This window comes from Panthera tigris, chromosome A3 (genome assembly GCF_018350195.1).
Source record: "Panthera tigris isolate Pti1 chromosome A3, P.tigris_Pti1_mat1.1, whole genome shotgun sequence".
NCBI classification, from domain to species: Eukaryota; Metazoa; Chordata; class Mammalia; order Carnivora; family Felidae; genus Panthera; species Panthera tigris.
Window position 1 is genome coordinate 132,950,268 of NC_056662.1, and position 18,273 is coordinate 132,968,540.

The 18,273-nt window shown below is 43.7% G+C and overlaps 1 protein-coding gene across 5 annotated transcripts in view; it reads left to right on the forward strand.

The window, feature by feature from the left end:
* MBOAT2 (membrane bound O-acyltransferase domain containing 2) overlaps positions 1 to 18,273 on the forward strand; it is a 125,415-nt gene that overhangs the window by 35,822 nt on the left and 71,320 nt on the right. For all 5 annotated transcript variants that reach the window (XM_042982540.1, XM_042982541.1, XM_042982542.1 and 2 more), the window contains exon 2: positions 14,148 to 14,293. In XM_042982540.1, the coding sequence (XP_042838474.1) occupies positions 14,148 to 14,293 (146 nt within the window). The remainder of the gene's footprint in view (positions 1 to 14,147; positions 14,294 to 18,273) is intronic.

Consider the following 18,273-nt stretch of genomic DNA (forward strand, 5'->3'; position numbering starts at 1 on the left):
TTTGGATCTCTTCCTCTGTATGGCATTTTAAAATTTGCTTCATGTAGACATTGTCCATTTCTTTTTAAGATTATTTTTAGGGACTTAGTGTTTCTGGATGCTGTTGTATGTGGGCTTTTTTCCTTCCATTATATCTTCTAGCTGGTTGTTGTTTGTCTCTATGAAGATGGTTTTTAAGATGAAGTTAAGAGTTGTTAAGCAGATCGTCCAAGAGCATACTGCTAGTTAGCAGTTGGACTCCAAAGCCTGTTAAGCTACTTGACTCTCTCTTGCCTTATCATCTTCCTACCCTTGCTCTATTTGGGTTCTGTTGTTCTGCTTAGCTCTTCAGAACCTCCAAAGCATTAAAACCACCCATGCTACAAATGGGAATTATATTGGTGTATTCAGGATGACATTTAAATCTCAAGCAAAAAACTTCTGTTGGGCAGTTGTTTTTAATTCCTGTTCCCCTAGTCATTAGAAAACTCTAGGTATTTTTAGTTGAGGGTGATGTTTTGCTCCTGAGTCTATATTGAAGTCTTCTCTCCTCTTAATTTATTTGTATAGTCATGATATATTCTGCCAAGTGACACTGGACCTGATGCTTAGTTGCTACACAAAAAGCCATCAAGTTTTTGTTTTCTGATAGACTATTTCGGTTCACAATTTGGGAAATTGGGTTTATGTGATAGTTTTTCCATCTGAGCACAATCATTTGTGAGCAGGAATGGTGTTTAATATTTAGGATTAATAAGATCATTAATTAACTAAGGTTTATAAAGAAAAAGAGCAATCTATTAAAGTTTGTTTTGAGGGGGCACCTGGGTGGCTCAGTTGGTTGAGCGTCCGACTTTGACTCCGGTCGTGATCTCATGGTTTGTGAGTTCAAGCACCATATCGATCTCGCTGATGCTGTCGGGGCCTGATTCAGATCCTCTGTCCCTCTCTGCCCCCCCGCCACCCACTTGCACTCTCTCAAAAATAAATTAAAAAAACATTTAAAAAATTTATATATATAGTTTGAGGTGTTCTCTATCTCTTTACTATGGAGATATTATGTAATTCTTGACTTTAATTTGAACATTTAAAAGCCATTAGTGTTGGATGCCTGGGTGGCTCAGTCAGTTAAGCATCTGACTTTGGCTCAGGTCATGATCTCCTGGTTCATAGGTTCGAGCCCAGTGTCAGGCCCTGTTCTGACAGCTCAGAGCCTGGTGCCTGCTTCAGATTCTGTGTCTTCCTGTCTCTCTGTCCCTCCCCTGCTCGTGCTCTGTCTCTGTCTCTTAAAAAATCAATAAAACATTAAAAAAAAGCCATTAGTGTTGAGAGTATATAGAAAGTTCTATTTCCCCACTCCCTGAGAATGGATGCATTTGAAACAAGGACTGAACTCTCTTCTTAACCTGTTCTCCAAAGAAAATATTTAACTAAGCTAAACTTTATGCTTTTTAAGTCTTTTTTTTTCCCCCACTTATATTTCCTTAGAACTTTTTATCTGGAATTCTTTTTCATGATTTTTAATGTTCCTGGTGGGTGTCAGAGCAAGTAATAAATTCCTAAGCAGTTTTTTGTCATCTAAAATACAGTTAACGAAGTATCTAATTGTGACTTTAAGAAAGCTGTATGTTGGTGTTGTAGGATTCAGAAATTGTTATATCAAAAGCAGGGAAATACCTGTTTTTCTGTATTTGAGTAGTGTGTACATGAATTGGACAAAGTTGGTCAAAAGTCTGGAATGCTCTTCTCCAAATAGCATTTGATGAGCTGCTGTGGCTTACTGTGGAAAGAAGCTGGCACATCGTCAAAGGAGTCATCCTCGTGGAAAGATAGTTAGGCTTATTGTGTGTCTTTCTAGAAGACACAGATAGGGCCAATTCCTTAAAAAAAAAAAAAAAAAAAGAAAGTTTGTGTGTCTTATACCAGATTCTGTGCCCCACTGAGGAGCGTAGAGGTGTACGTGGGGAAGGGCACACGATAGACGAGCACGCTGAGTGTGTGTAGGTGCCGTGGGACCATCGAGGGACGCTTGACTTGGCCTGGGTGGGGACAGAGGCCAGACAGACGGCAAGGAGGACTTCTTGGAGGAAGAGTTCAGGTCTCTGTCGGGAAGCATTTTGGAAAAGTTAGTGGTTTCCCACAATGGAACAGTTGGCGTGTGAAGTAGTGAGCGTCCTGTCCTGTCTCTGGAGTCACAGGATGGATGATTGACCATCTATCTACAGGCGGCCTCTGAGGGAAACACTATATGGACTGAGGGCTGGACCAGTTGGTCTTTTAGGACACTTCTAACATTAAGATTTATAGGTTTAAACATTCATAGTAAACTAAAGGCATAGATACATGCATAACAATTTAATACTATCAGTTTCATGCCTTGGCCTCCTAATTTAATTGTGTGTGTAAAGTGACATTTTGAATTTATTTCTTGGGGCAGACTCATGACTACTTGGGCAGATACAGCTAGTGTTTCATTTTACTCTTTTAATTGCGAAATGTCATATCCACATGGGAAAGTAGATGAGACATAGTGACAGGGGGGTGGAGACGGCTGGCTCTCCAGCAGAAGTCGGTGTCTCCCTGTCCTGGCACACGGCCCGGCCACGGGGCCCTGGCGGCCTCGCACTGTGGTAGGGTCCACCACCGGCTCTGCCCACAGCGATCTGTGCCCCATTTGCAGGCTGGGGCTCTCGAGAAAGAAGTGTGCCTTTTTGATGCTCTCGTATTTCCCTTCCCACGGCTGGGTGAAGCAACGATGAGGTTCTGGATGATGGCACCCCAGCAAGGAGGAAGCAAGGACCCCTATGCCGCCTGCCTAGGAGGGCTGCCCGCTGGCCAGGAATGTCTGCTTTGGACTGTTACCTGAACCTCATTTTTGTGTGCCTCTTTATTACGGCACCTAATGCTGTCATAGCTAATACATAAAGTTTAACAAAAAACTAAAAATCGTTATCTTTGTAACCACCGTGGGCAAGAAATAGAATATTACCACCCTGTACGTTCCTCCTTGTGACCGGATCCCTCCCTCCATCGTGATCACTTTCGTGGCTCCAGTGATAGTCACTTCATGCTGTTTATAGCTTTGCCACTCATGCAGGCTTCCCCAAAACAATGCGGTTTGTTGCTTGTTTGGGGGAACTTTCTGTGAATATATGTTTTTATGTTGTGTGTATTCCTCTAAGTGGATTCAAAAGATGTGTGGCTTCTTTCATACAACATTGCGTGTTGAGTTTAATCCATATGTTGTGAAAAAAAATCTGTAATTCTTTCATTTTCATTGTTCTGCGTAGCCTCCTATTGTGTGAATATACCACAGTGTATTTAGCCATTTTATTGTTCATGGGCGTTGGGTTTTTTCTAGCATTTGGCTATAGTGAACAACACTGTTTCAAATATTCTTGTACACGTCTCCTGATTCCCATATTATACCTGTAAGTAGGGAAGTGGCTGAGTTGTAGGGTAGGAATATCTTCAGAAACAGTCCCGTCAGAAAATGCAGGCTGTTTTCCAGAGTAGTTGTGTGTTGGCAGTGTATGAGTTCCCATTGTCCACATTGTAGTCTACGCTTAGTATTGTCAGTCTTAAAACTTTGGCAATCTGATGGGTATCTAATGATATTTAAGAAAAAAAATTTTTTTTTAACGTTTATTTTTGAGAGAGAGAGGGAGACAGAGTGCAAGTGGGAGAGGGGCAGAGAGAGAAGGAGACACAGAATCCGAAGCAGGCTCCAGGTTCCGAGCTGTCAGCACAGAGCCCGATGTGGGGCTTGAACCCATGAACTGTGAGATCATGACCTGAGCCAAAGTCAGACGCTTAACCGACTGAGCCACCCAAGTGCCCCTCTAATGGTATTTTATATGGGTTTAATTTGTATTATCTCCTGAAGATTTAAAAAGTGTTTTTTTGTCTTGCCTTTGGGGCCCATCGTAGCTACTTGAATTTGAGGTTGGTTGCTGAGGACATGTTTCCCAAACATAGCTGCACACAAGTTTTACCTGGGGAAAAATTTAAAAAAAAAAAGAAAAAATTCAAGGTTCTGGTTTAGACTAGGGGAATAAAATTTCTGGGGCCAGTATCCAAGAATCCACTTCTAACTGGCTGTCTGGGTGAGGGTTGTACAGCTGGACTTACACAGGTAGATTCGAGCACAGCACCGAACATGCTAAGGGTCGTTCCGTCTGTGGAGCCTGGAGGACCTTTGTTCCTTGACCACAGCCCGTGTGGCCCTGTCCCCCCCCACCGCTACGGGTCTCCCAAAGGCTGGCCGTTTGCCTTGTAAGCCACTGGCGGAGGATGTAAACACGCTACCCAGAAGCCACTTACACTATAGAAAAGTAACATCAAAGCATATTTTGTATCCCATCGATAAGAGATACGGAGGTAGTGGTTGATATTTTGGGCCACTTTTGTTAATATGTTGAGGATTGTACTCCTCTTGAATCGCCTCGAGATTTAGGTTTTTTTACTCTAAACGTAAGGTTTTTCATTATTTATTTATAAGTCAGAGAAAAACCGATACCGTATGATTTCACTCATGTGGAACCGAAGAAACAAAACAAACGAACAAAGAGAAGTACACGCCAGAAAACAGACTCTTGACTACAGAGAACACACTGGTGGTCACCAGAGGGAAGGTGGGTGGGGGGATGGGTGAAATCGGTGAAGGGGGCAGAGAGAACGTTTCTTATTTGTGAGCGCTGAGCAATGTATAGAATTGTTGACTCACTGTCTCGTACCCCTGAAACTAATATCACGCTGTGTGTTAACTGTACTGGAATTACAATAAAAAAGTGCAGTATATCAGCTTTGCCAGTGGCTGTGTAATAAGTATACAATGTGATCCACAAATGCCAACCATATAGATAATTTAAAATTTTCTAGTAGACACATTAAAAAAGTAAAAAGGAACAGGTGAAATTAATGCTCATAATGTATTTAATTTAATCCCCGTGTTAAAAATATCTCGATTTGTAATCAGTATAAAAATTATTACCGAGGGACGCCTGGGTGGCTCAGTCAGTTGAGCTTCTAACTCTTGATTTTGGCTCAGGTCATGATCCCAGGGTTGTGGGATTGAGCCCCACGTTGGGCTCCATGCTGTGTGGAGCCTGCTTAAGATTCTGTCTCTCTGTCTCTCTCTCTCTCTCTGTCTCTTCCCCCTCCCCCCACCCTTGCACACACACTGTCTCTCTCTTTCACTAAAAAACAAGCAAAATTCTTAATGAGGTGTTTTATATTCCTTTTTATACTATGTCATTGAAGTCTGGTGAGTATTTGAGATCTCAGTTTTGAGTAGACAATGTAAGTGCTCATAGTCACATGTAGCTGATGATCTATTGGACAGCACAGATTTGTCCAGAAAATTGCACGATGATAAGTGTATAACTTGACATATGTTTTATTTTTTTAAATATTTTTTAAAGTTTATTTTGGGAGAGAGAGAGAGCACAAGTACACAAGCGGGGGAGGGGCAGAGAGAGAGGGAGAGAGAATTCCAAGGAGGCTCAGCACTGTCAGTGCAGAGCCCGATGCCGGGCTCGAACTCACCAACCGCGAGATCACGACCTGAGCCGAAATCAAGAGTCGGACGCTTAACTAACTGAGCCACCCAGGCACCCCTTGACATGCATTTAAACACCTCTGAAATTCCCTCGTCATGTTCTGGGAAGGGAGGAAACTTAAAGCATAACATTTTCTTAGCTGTGCATTAGTTGAAGTGTAGACGCCCTTAGTAAAAATGGGAAGATGGTAGGATCGGGTTCAACTTTGGGACGAAACAAAAAGGCATGCGACACAGCCAAGAAGTCTGGATTCCTAATCTTCCATGCTTGCTATTTCCTTTAAGGTAGAGAACATGTATCTCACGGTAAGACTGTGAGGATAACTTAAGTTTTGTGAAACGTGACAACATTTATTTGATAGAATCAGAAAACGTTAGTGCTGGGAGCATGGAGGTGTTTGTAGGAGGTAGACACAGATAAATGTTGGAACGCCTTTCAGTAGGGAATTCAGAATTCTGGGTTTGGTCTAATTCAGTGATACTATCACACTCGAACTTATTTTCCATTGTTTAAAAATATCGACCCCACAAATTGATAGATACGTGTCTGTGTATTCATGTAACAAATACGGTTGTATGTGTAGTGCAGAAAACAAAAGCTAAAGGTGGGTGGGAAGATGGGCGAAACGGGTGAAGGGGCGTGGGAGATACAGGCTTCCAGTTATGGAATGAATAAGCCACAGGAACAAAAGGCACAGCACAGGGAATTTAATAGTCAGTGAAATTGTAATGCACTGTGTGCTGACAAATGGTAGCCAACACTTGTGAATGTAGCCTATTGAATAAACTTGTGGAATCAGTGTTGAACACCTAAAACTAATATAACACTGTATGCCAACCATACTAAAAAAAAAACAAAAACAAAAACCCCAAACTGAAGACCACACAAATCATAAAAAAAAATTCCTATTGAAAAAGACACCACAAACAAAGATAAAAGGCAAGCCGTACGTAGGCCAAGAGAAGTTATTTGCAAAGATCAGCTTCAAATACGTAAGTCTCTAAAACAGTCATTGAGAAAACAACCCGATTTGAAAAATGAGCAAAGGATATAAAGAAGGAACTGCATGTCCAATAAACATGAAAAATGCAATTTTATTTTTACCGATTACTGGTGATCAGGGGAAAGCCAAATGAAACAATGAGATAACATTTTACATCCATTAGCTTGGCAAAAAGTACAAGTCTGACAGTAGCCACTATCGTCGAGAATATGGGGCAGCGGGACCAGAATGGTGGTAGTGTCATCTTTGTTTTTAAAGTTTACTTAAGGGAGCTAGAGCAAGGAGGGGCAGAGAGAGAAAGGGAGAGAATCCCAAGCAGGCTCCGTACCCACAGCACAGAGCCCAACATGGGGCTTAAACCCACGAACCGTGAGATCACGACCAGAGCTGAAACCAGGAGTCGGACGCTCGACCGACTAGGCCACCCAGGCGCCTCCCCCCCGCCCCCCATCAGTAGTGTGATCTTAAGTGCAAGAAAAATGCAGATCCTTTGAGTCTTTTACCATTTTATAAAATTCAAAATGTCCAAAGCAATACAATATGTAAATTACACGGGTGGTAGACGTAGGAAAATACTCATGAGAGCTACAGCTTAAGGCCGGTAGTTTATTCTTGGCAGGGGACACGGAGGAGTACAGTCAGAAAGAGGGCTTTGCACAGGGGGCTTTACTGTACGCGCAGCATTGGCAACCCTGGGGTATTTCAAATCCAGCTCTTCTCCGTTAATCTCCTTCTCGGGGGTAACCAGTCCCACAGTTGGATGCCAAGTTCTGTGCACGCGCACAGGAAAGCAGAGCAGCGTGTGGCGAGGAGCATGGGCTCTGGAGGTCAAGGTGCCTGCTTCCACGAGATGGTCCTGACAGTTATATGAGGTCGGCCTACGACTCACATGGCCTGTGCCTGGAGCGCAGCTGGTGTTTGTTGAGCACCTACAATTAGTGAAGTGTGGCATTCTTAAATAGATTACATGGAGACCATGCTGATGTCTGGCACATCATGGGTGCCTCGCAGGCTCATAATTAGTACAGGAAATAAATAAATATAGAATTAATTAATGTAAATATACATTGTAACTATATAGTGTGTTTGTGTTTATGTACATATAAAATTAATGAACGCATACATAAGTAGTTTGGATTTTTCTCCTGTTCTGCAGCCTGCGCTTCTCACTTACTAGTATATCTTGGGGATCTTCCACATCAAAACTTAGATCAAAAAGACATCTATGCAATTCTTTTAACCACATTTAAAAAATCCAATTTAACTTTTAGTTTCTTTCTGAGAATGGTTTATTTCTTTTCCCAGTTTTTAATTATGTTTTTTTTTCCTATTGACTTTTAGTTCTTTGTACATTTTGAACTTCAAAAAAATTTAAACTTCAAAAAAATGTTTATTTATTTTTGAGAGAGAGAGACAGACAGACAGAGTATGAGCCGAGGAGGGGCAGAGAAAGAGGGAGACACAGAATCCGCAGCAGGCTCCAGGCTCTGAGCCATCCGTACAGAGCCCGATGCGGGGCTCAAACCCACGAACTGCGAGATCATGACCTGAGCCAAAGTCGGAGTCTTAACCGACTGAGCCACCCAGGTGCCCCTACATTTTGAGTATTAAAGCCCTTTGTTATGTATCTCATGTGCATATTTTTTTTCTTCCAGATTGTTACTTATGATACTCTTTTAGTCTTCCTTTATTATGTAGAAGTTTTTAATTTTTGTGTAGCAAATCTCATGTAAAATTAATGTTATTTGTTACGTTATTTCTATTGCATAAGAAGCTTACATAATCTCTCGCGTTCTTGTCTAGGACATACACAGTTTTAGTAATCCTAGCAGTCAGGATGAAGTAGATGATGCTGGGCTGACAAACCGTCTCTAAATCGCACGGGCTTAGAACAACAAAGGTCTGTCTTGCCACTTGTCTAATTATGAGTTGGCAGGGGGGCTTTGCTCATCGTTTCTGGAACATTGCAGATGGAGAGATAACTTGGAAGGTTTTTGTTCTGGTAATTAAGAAGTGACACACGTCACTGTGCTCACAACTCACTGGCCATGGCTGGTCATGACAGGGAGTCAGGACACTCAGTCTTCATGTGCTCAGAAGGAGATGAGCAGAGGTAGGTGAATAGCATTAATGACCACCACAGTTGAGCATTCATTCGTTCGGGAACTTTTTTTTTTTAATGCTCATTCATTTATTTTGAGAGAGAGAGAGAGATCGCGAGTGAGCAGGGGGGAAGCAGAGAGGGAGAGAGAGAATCCCAAGCAGGCTCCGCACTGTCAGTGCAGAGCCTGGCGCAGGGCTCAAACTCACAAAGCTGTGAAATCGTGACCTGAGTCGAAACCGAGAGTGGGAAGCTTAACCCACTGAGCCACCCAGGTGCCTGGGAATTTGTTAAATGTGGAAGGCAGCACATTGGTTTCTTGTTTCTTCATCTCGAAGATAGACCGTAGAGCCCATCTTAGAGGGTTTACGTGAGGATCAGGTAGGTAATTGTAAATTGCCTAGAATGGCTGTGTCCGTTTGGGTCCCCACGGAGCAGATGCTGGGGAGCAGTTAGAGGAGATCTGCCTGGGGAAGTATTGGGACAGAAAGCGAGGGGCCCGGGAGAAGGTGGGGGAGCCTTCGGGTCTGTGTTTGTGGCGGGGTCTGCAAAGCCCGTCCCCTGTGTCCTAAAACGAAAGCCTGCCTTCATTTTGCTGCCACCTGCTCCCCCCCACCCCCCGCCCCCGGGAGCAGCCCTGGCAGGCCCTGCCCTGCGATGGGTTAGCGCACGAGGACCGTCAAGTCAGGTGGAGACCTGAGCAGTGTCGCACTAGACACGCAGCCCGGTGTTACCAGCAGAGTTGATGAAGGGGGTGTGCCTTTAGTTTTTCCCGAAGAAGAGTCCTTTCCCCCAGTTACGTTCACTGAATAGTCTAGCTTGCTTTCTACTGACAGGAGATGCTTCTTTTCCATAGATGGGAAATACACCGTTTGTTTAACACGCAGCCTCCTGTAGACGGACACGGTTCGTGTCTGTTTTGAACGGTGCTGCAGTGAACCCTCTGGTGTGTGCCCTTTGTCTGGGGTCACGTTGTGGCTTTCTGAGGAAAGAGTAGTGCGTTTTCAGTTTTGATGATAGCCGTTAAACTTCCTTTCAGGAGCTCGCAGTGTGCCCGCGGTGACGGCTGCCCACTGCCCTGGTCCCTTAGCCGGCTCAGGGCTCCATACCTCCTTGCCTGCCTTCGTTTGCATGGCCTTACCTGGAGTTGAGAGAAGAGTTTTCAGATCTTTACTGGACATTGACATTTGTAAATGTTCATGCTTTTTGCTTAATTTGCTGTTAAGTAGTTCAGTTTTCTTGTGGATATGGAGAAGTTCTTTGTATATTAGGTAAATGACTCTTTTTTTTTTTCTATCCCGTGTTCTGCAAATATTTTCGCACTTTTCCTTTATCTTTTGAGTTTTGTTTTGGTTTTTTTTCTGCATTTTGCCATACATAGTTTAACAATCTTTAGATGGTAAAATCTACCAGTCTTTTCTTTCGTAGCACCTGTATCTTTGAAACAGCTTTTAAATGACCTACTTGTCTCCCCAGTTTTATCGAGATATGAGTACCTGAGATTGTATGAGTTTAAGGTGTACAACATGATTTGGTGTGTAGGCACGTTGTGAAATGATCACCCTTGGAAGTTACCATCCAGTACCTCACACAGTTATAAATCGCTCTGAGTGTAGCGGTAGATTCTGAGGGGCCGTGTGTCAGGCGGGAGGAGGCGAGCCCAGGAGCCCCCTACATCCCCGTCTCGGGCCCTTCTCCCTAAACGTGTTTGCAGATTTATTTGGGGATATTAAGCATTTCTTTGGATGTCCTTAAGAAATAAGTTACTCTTGTAGCTGTTACGTTGGAGTGGCATAAATGAGCAGTGGGCTTTCCAGCTGAGCACCTAGACGCTAACTTAATTGTGAGGTCAAGCCACGTCATTTGGTGTTGAAGAAAATACTCCTGTCACCAGTGTAAAACACACTCCTTAAAGAGCATCCTTGGGAAGGTTTGCAGCTATTGCTTTTATGAGGGCTTTTTTTGTGCAACTTTTCAAAAAAGGCTTCTTTTGTATCCAGTGAGGTATGTGACCAGTAAGTCTTAAGTTAGCTAAGGTTATCCATCTTGGCTTCCTTCTCTCTTCCTGTATCCTGCCTGCCTTCCCACCCCTACCCCCCGCCCCCCAACTCCCAAATAACTGGGGCCAGTTTCTTTGAGGACACATCAGGTCATGTGTGTATATTTCAATAAAATAGTTTCGAGAAAAGAACATAAAATCTTTTGTCTTTCTTTCCATCTAGAAGAAAGCTTGTATAAAGGGTTGACTTGTAACAAGTCAAAACAAATGGCTGTGAACTCCACATAGGATCTTTTTCATTGAGTTTATCAGCTATGGGAAGTGGCCCGTGGTAGAGGTTTTGTTAAGTAGGATGGCGGTATTTTGCAGACAGCATCGTGTCTGAAAGTCTCGCCTGTGGCGATCAAGCTTAACCTTCAGACTTTCCCTGGAAGTGGAGAGGCAGCCCATTATACAGCCTAGAACTAGTCAGACTTGGATTTGAGTGTGGGGTACCACCTGTTATTATAAATGACGTTGAGTCGGTCGAGTAAAATGGGAAGTGGCACCTTGTTCTGGGGATTAAATGAGACAATCAGTTTCAAGTACCCAGGGCATGATGATCTTCAGACACTGTGGTTCTGTTCCTTCTTTCTTGCTGTCTCTCCCTTTCCAGTAATCACTGGTCTCCCCAGCCTTTCCCCACCCGTGAAAGAATGACTAAGATACAGTTTCAGTTTGGGAAAGTTTTACCTTTAAGACCTTTCAAGACAGGTATTTGGACATCTGGATGTGTAGCCTCCTGTCCTTATTCTGTTCCTGCCTTTGCAGGACCACATCCCTTTTGTTATTTTAAAAAATTTCAGTGTTTTTTTCCGTACTTTTGGGCTCCCCTGTAAATGCCTCAGCGTGATGTGCAAAGCCCTCGCTTTCCAACCCCCCTCTCCCTTTAGACCCCCCTCTCCCAGGATTCCACATTGTGTTCACTTCCATTTCTCACTGGTTTCTTCACATTGTTTTTGTTTGTTTGTTTGTTTGTTTGGGTGTTTGTTTCTTTAACGTGCCCTTTCCCTATTTTCCAACACTGTTGGTTCTTACACCTTGAGGATTATCAAGACATGTGGGTTGTCTTTTGTTTTTTATATCAACTTTTGGGTTTACCCCCATAGATTTTGATTCAGTGTCTAGAGTGAGACCGGATCTCATTTTCTTTATCTGTAAGATGACAATGTTGAAAGGGATATTTACAAAGATACAACACTCTGTATGTCAGTGGCTCTAGGATGCTTCTGTGATACTTATCATGCTTTGTTTTATATTAGACGCAAATGAAGACAGAAAGGGAGGGGAGAGAGAAGGAAGTAGGGACACAGGGATCAATGGCTCATGTGGCTGTGGATATCAGCTATGATTAGGAACTCATGTCACCTGCCTTCATGCTCCTTCGTGCTCCCTTCATTCTCCTTCCTTTGGTGGGGTGTTCTTAAAGCACTTTCTGTATAACCTTTAAAAAGATTTTTTAATCATTGGGGTGAAGTTCCTTGTGTACCGATTTGCTTTTCCCATTAGATTCTGAATTTATCCAGGCTAGCACTAGGAATTGCACATTTTTGATTTTCCTATGCTTTGCCCATGGTAGATGCTTTATAAATTTTTGTTGAATTAAAGGATGTTTGAAATAAAAATTTTAAACTGTGAGAAGCTTTGCAGATATGACTAGTTTTTTATATCAAAAATATTTGTCTTTTTTTTTAATGTTTACTTATTTACTTATTTTTTAAGGTTTATTTATTTTTGAGAGTGAGAGAAACAGAGGGTGAGCAGGGGAGGGGCAGAGAGAGAAGGAGACACAGAATCCGAAACAGGCTCCAGGCTCTGAGCTGTCAGCACAGAGCCTGACGCGGGGCTTGAACTCACAAACCGCGAGATCATGACCCGAGCCGAAGTTGGACTCATGACCTTAACCAGCTGGGCCACCCAGATGCCCCGATATTTATTTATTTTTGAGAGAGAAAAGAGGGAGACAGAGGATCCAAAGCGGGATTTGAGCTGACAGCAGTGATCCCAATGCGGGGCTTGAACTCATGAACCGTGAGATCATGATCTGAGTTGATGCTGGATGCTTAAGCAAATGAGCCACCCAGGCGCCTCCAAAAATATTCATTTTTCTGATGCATTTACGTTTTGCTTAATTAAGAAATTATTGTTAGAACCTTTTAGGAGGGAAAAAGTGCTTAGAACCTGTTGGAATGACAATTTGCTTGTATTGAGTCTAACTGTTTCAAAGAACAATGGTCTCTTAGACAAAGTACAACAATGTTCAACTGTTTTTCTCCTTGTAATGCAAGAAAGAGCGCATAGTTGTCTGTGTCTTTAGGCAGAGACATCTCTATGGATCTATAGCAGCATCTACATGTAGATAGTGTGATTTGTTCCTGGTTGAGGGGCCCGAAACAGTGATTTCGTTGTTGTTTTGTGTTTTTTGCAAGTTCCTAATGTCAGATGGATTTTCAAAGACCTATTTTCCTCAACAGTCTCTCAGAATATCTTTCATAAGAAAAAAATGGAGATTTTTTTTCTTGAGTCTTTTTTTAAAAAATTTTTTTACGTTTATTTTTTGAGAGAGAAGCAAAGTGTGTGCGGGGGAGGGGCAGAGAGCGGGGGAGACACAGAATCCGAAGCAGGCTCCGGGCTCCGAGCTGTCGGCACAGAGCCCGACGTGGGGCTCGAACTTGTGAACTGACATCGTGACCTGAGCGGAAGCTGGCCGCTTAACCGACTGAGCCACCCAGGTGCCCCTTGAGTCTTTAAATAACGTGAGAGATTCTTCTCCTTAGCCTTTTCTGCCCTGTTTGGCCAGGGCAGGCGTGTGATGGATGACGTTGCCACCTGCACTTTGTTCCCACTGTCAAAAGCAGCATCACTGCGAGTCACGAAGCAAAAATCTGATGCTGGTGGACTTGAGGGTCCGTGTTTTTCTTGGTGCTTTCTGAAGGCTCCTTTCTCCGTTTCCGTCCATCCATCCGCCTTCTGAACCCGTCCCTGAGGTCCCCCAGAGCTGAGGCTCTTGGTTCCCAGCGTTCCTCAGTGGTGGAGCTCCACGTGGAAGAAGATGCACTCCACCAGACCCTCAGGGGCCTTGACCAGTTCTTGACCCAGGGCATATTGGGAGAAACTTGCCTGTGTCATGAAGACCAGATTCTCTTTCCCTTAAACCACAGGGCGTACCCTGTGTTCTTTCTGTGTCTGCACCCCCACATCTTCTAGATTCTTCTAGGTGCCCCCCCCCCACCCAACCCCAGGCCTTTCCACCCCGGACGCCACCTGGCCCTGGAGCACAGGCAGGTGCACGCGGGCCCATTCTTTGCCCTTGAGGCTGTCCTCTCTAAGAAGGCCCCGGTTCTTGCTTTTGGTTTCGTTTCTTTTGTAAACTCTAGAAGATCTGGGCCTGAGACTTTAAGCGTGGTGGCGAGTGAAGAATTCAAGTCCGTGTTGCTAATACGAAATTTTAATTTTTCTTTGCAGGTCAACTTTGTCGTGTGCCAGCTCTTCGCCTTGCTAGCAGCCGTTTGGTTTCGAACTTACCTCCATTCAAGCAAAACTAGCTGTTTTATAAGACATGTCGTTGCTACCCTTTTGGGCCTTTATCTTGCACTTTTTTGCTTTGGATGGTAAGTCATTATTTTGATGGTCTTTAAATGAAGACTTGGGAGAGCGTTGTGAATTGAGTGTGCACAGAGATACATCATGTGGGGTTCTGTTCTTATATGTTACAGGTCAGGTTTTATATTTGTATGTTTCATAGAAAAAACAGAGAGTGGAGAATGGGCTCTCTGTCTTCAGTTTGGGCTCGGAGGGCAATTTGCTATTTATAATGTATGACATAGGACAGACGAAGGAAAAAGACATACAGACACATTTTTCTGTCACGAGTCGTTCTTTTCACCTATTCTGCACATCTTTTAGGCCAAGACAAACAAACCATTTAAAATAGTTTTTTCTTTCTGGGCAAGTGGCTTTGAAGAGTCCGGAAAAACCCACTGATAGAACTCTGTTACCATTTTTTAGATGATTCTGCCCTTAGTAAAAAAGACATTTATTTTGTTTGTGTCTGACGGGGAAGAGTTCTGTACAATGGAAAGCTTTTACTTCTGCCCTGTCAGATGTGTGGGTTCCCTTCAGTCCGCTCCCTTCTTAGCTGTCGGGGCTTCCCTGAGAGCCTTAAGTACGGAAACACCATACTTCCCGTGTGTCACAAGTGACTGGTCGTGTGATGGAAAAAATCGGGAGGAGAGACACAGTCTTGGCGAGGCAGCAGAGACTCTCTGCGGAAGGGCTTCTTGGCGATCTCATCTGGATTTTCCTTTTTAAGCGAGAGCTTTGCGCTGCTTGTGCGTTTGCCGCACGGTTAACACGCTCACGGAGGAGGCTCTCGGGCTCTCTCTTCTGCAGACGCTTGTTGGAGATAGAAATTCCCTGAGAGGGCAGGACCCACTCACCGTGTGCTCTGTAGTCTCTGTTGTGGGGCGTGCAATCCGTGGCCCTTTGTGCTGGGATGTGGATTCTGATGCTGGTGAGGGTTGGAAGATACTGGTATCTCTTGATCTGATTTTTGCCTCTGGCAATTGCAGATGTGTCCTAGAAACTAATGACAAATCAGGCAGGCATCATTTGTTCAGTCTCTACCTTACGGCCATGTGGCCAGTCCTCTGCTAGGCACCGCCACTTGCGTGGAGTCTTGAGGTATAGAGATGGTCTCTGAATTCCCCCCCATGGCCTTTTCCACTTCCTCGACGCCATCAAATACATATCATCAAAGTTTTCCTCGTTTCTCAGGGGGTTCAATTTAAATTTCTCTTAAATCGTGCCATGGGGGTAGTATTTCCGTATATTTTATTTTAAAATTTTGTTGTGAAACTTTTCAAGTACAGACGCACAGAGAATAATGAGCCCTTGTATACCCCTCACCCGGCTTCAGCGGTTTTTGAAAATTCCTCCATTCTCATTTATTCCCCGACTTATTTTTCTGGATAAATTAAAATTATATCCCAGTCTACATATTTCACCCATCAATGCTTCAGTGCTTGGGTGACACATTTTAGAGAGGGGCTGGGGAAGGCTTGTAGTTCGGAGCGGCCAAGTCCAAGGACACCATTCATGTTGTGGTCAGTGTAAACAGACTAGAAAATTGAAATGTAAGTAACATCTTTTGGGGCCCTACGACACACAGCGCCACCAAGGGAAGCATGCTCTCTTTCGTTCGAGGTCTGGACCGAGCAGGTATTTTCTTGCCTTCTCAGATGCTTCACACACTGGGCCACGAGGAGCCTGACTTTATTTATACTCTTTAGTATTTCAAATTACATGTGATAACCAGGATTTTTAAAAATAGAGTTCTCTGTTTCTTTTTTTTTCTCGCAGGAAAAAATGTTTTATATTCCTTTCTTTGGGAAGAGAAATTCTTTTAACTAATTTATTTATTTATTTATTTAATTAATTTATTTATTTTGCTTATTTATTTCAGGAGAGACAGAGAGTGAGCAGGGCAGGGGCAGAGAGAGAGGGAGAGGGAGAGAATCCCAAGCAGGCTCCGTGCTGTCAGTGCAGAGCCTGATGTGGGGCTCGATCTCAAGAACCATGAGATCGTGACCTGAGCCAAAATCGAGAGTCGGCTGCTCCACCGACTGAGCCACCCAGGCGCCCCAAGAGAAGTTTTTGTAGTCTCTGCACCCGGCTCACATAACTGTATGCTAATTGGAATGTGAGGGAAGTAGTCGAGTGTCCTTTCATTTTGCAGTTCAGCACCCTGTGTTTTTAGGCTCAACGGTAATCGTAGCTGCTATTGATTTTGACGGCTTCCCCTTCGGAAGACATACGTTAGTACTTTGTAAATATCATTGGCTATTTTACCTACTTCTGTTTTGTCTCAGCTTTTTTTTTTAAACCATCATCTGCAAGTTGAGAATTTGCTTACACTTTATTTAACCCTCTCTGATAACCGTGAAGGGTAGTGGAACAGAGCTGAGACTTTGAAGTCACACCTGGGTTCTGCCGGGAGCCCTTTACTTTGGACATGCTACTCAAACCCTTTTGGCTTCATTTCCTTATCTGTGAAAGGGAATCCGTGATTATTATGAGACGCCGAAGGTGTAATACTACAGAGAGGAGCTTATTAGCCCAGTAGCCAGCTCGTTGTGAACCTGGAGAATCACCCAGGGTCAAGGCCGTCACCATAGTTACCATCTGTCATTCTCATCGTGCAGTTGGCGGCCCAGATTGGAAATTTTAGGTTTTCTAATCTCTTTTTTAGTGTTTACCACACAGTATGTTATTTATCACATCGTCTGTTAGTTGCCCGTCTTCCTCTCCATACTGGAAGCTCTCCGTGGACAGAGGCTGTGTCCTATTGAGTCTGTATTCCTAGTGCCCTGGACGGTGCCTGTCAGAAAGTACACATGCTCAGTACAGATCAGTTGAACAATCGGGAGAGGTGTTTCTCAACCTTTTTTCAACTTGTGTCCTTTTTTGCTAGAAGTAAAATTTATACCTGTGTGTGATTTGAAATTCAAAATGAGTAAGATGTGAGATCTAAAAACAAACTGAAGTTTTGAGATAAAGGATCCCTTTGTTTTCCAAGCCCTCGGGCAGCTTGAGAGACTACGTGGCCAAGTGTGTGGGTTCCCTCCCGCCCGGCCCCTTGAAGAGTCAGCCAGTGGGTGAGTTGCCCAGGAAGAAACAACTTGAGTTTTACCATCAGTTAGGGTATTAACTAGGTATGTGACTTTAGGACTTAGTTTCCTCAGCTCTAAAATGATGAGGGTTAGATTATAATAGACTTTTAAGATACCTCCTATCTGGAATTTCTACTTTACTAATTAATACTTAAGAGTTGAGTGCTTATTGTGTGCCAGATTCCCCAGTCAACGCCTTTCATTATTACCTCCTAAGCCTGAAAAATACTCAGTGGCCGCTCCGTATTTATTCTCAGTTTACTAAGGAGAGCAAGTGGGGTGAGCGCATGTGGGTGCTTGTGAAGAAGTCCACCAGTGCCTTATATGCGAGCGGAAAAGCACCTTGACGCTTGTCGTGCAGGTGGATGGAACAGAGGCGACGGCAGATTGCTTCATATGGATGAACTTGAACTGTCACAGTAATAAAAGCTTGTACAACAGGAGGCTGGCAGAGCGTTATGTTGCACCCCAAAGGATCGCCAAGCACATTTTCTGAACAGTGATGCCAGGGGACGGGGCATCTGAAGGTGCTATAAGGAACCATGGTGCTGTTTGAGAAATGAAACCCTTAGCTTCTAAAGTTGTTGTCTATCCCTGTGCTCTAAGGAAATTTACTCGTAGAAAAGGAAAAAAATACGTATTTCCCCAAGAGTCCTCAAAACATTTTTTTAAGATGAGTGTCTTTTTTTTTTTTAAAGTTTATCTATTTTGAGAGAGCGAGAGAGAGAGGAAGAGAGAGAATCCCAAGCAGGCTCTGCACCGTCAGCAGAGAGCCCGATGTGGGGCTTGAACTCATGAACCGTGAGATCGTAACCTGACCCGAAAGAGCCGGACGCTCAACCAACCGACCCACCCAGTCACCCCAAGACGAATGTCTTTACTGAGTTCTACTCTCAGTTAATAAAGCCCTTAATGTGTCT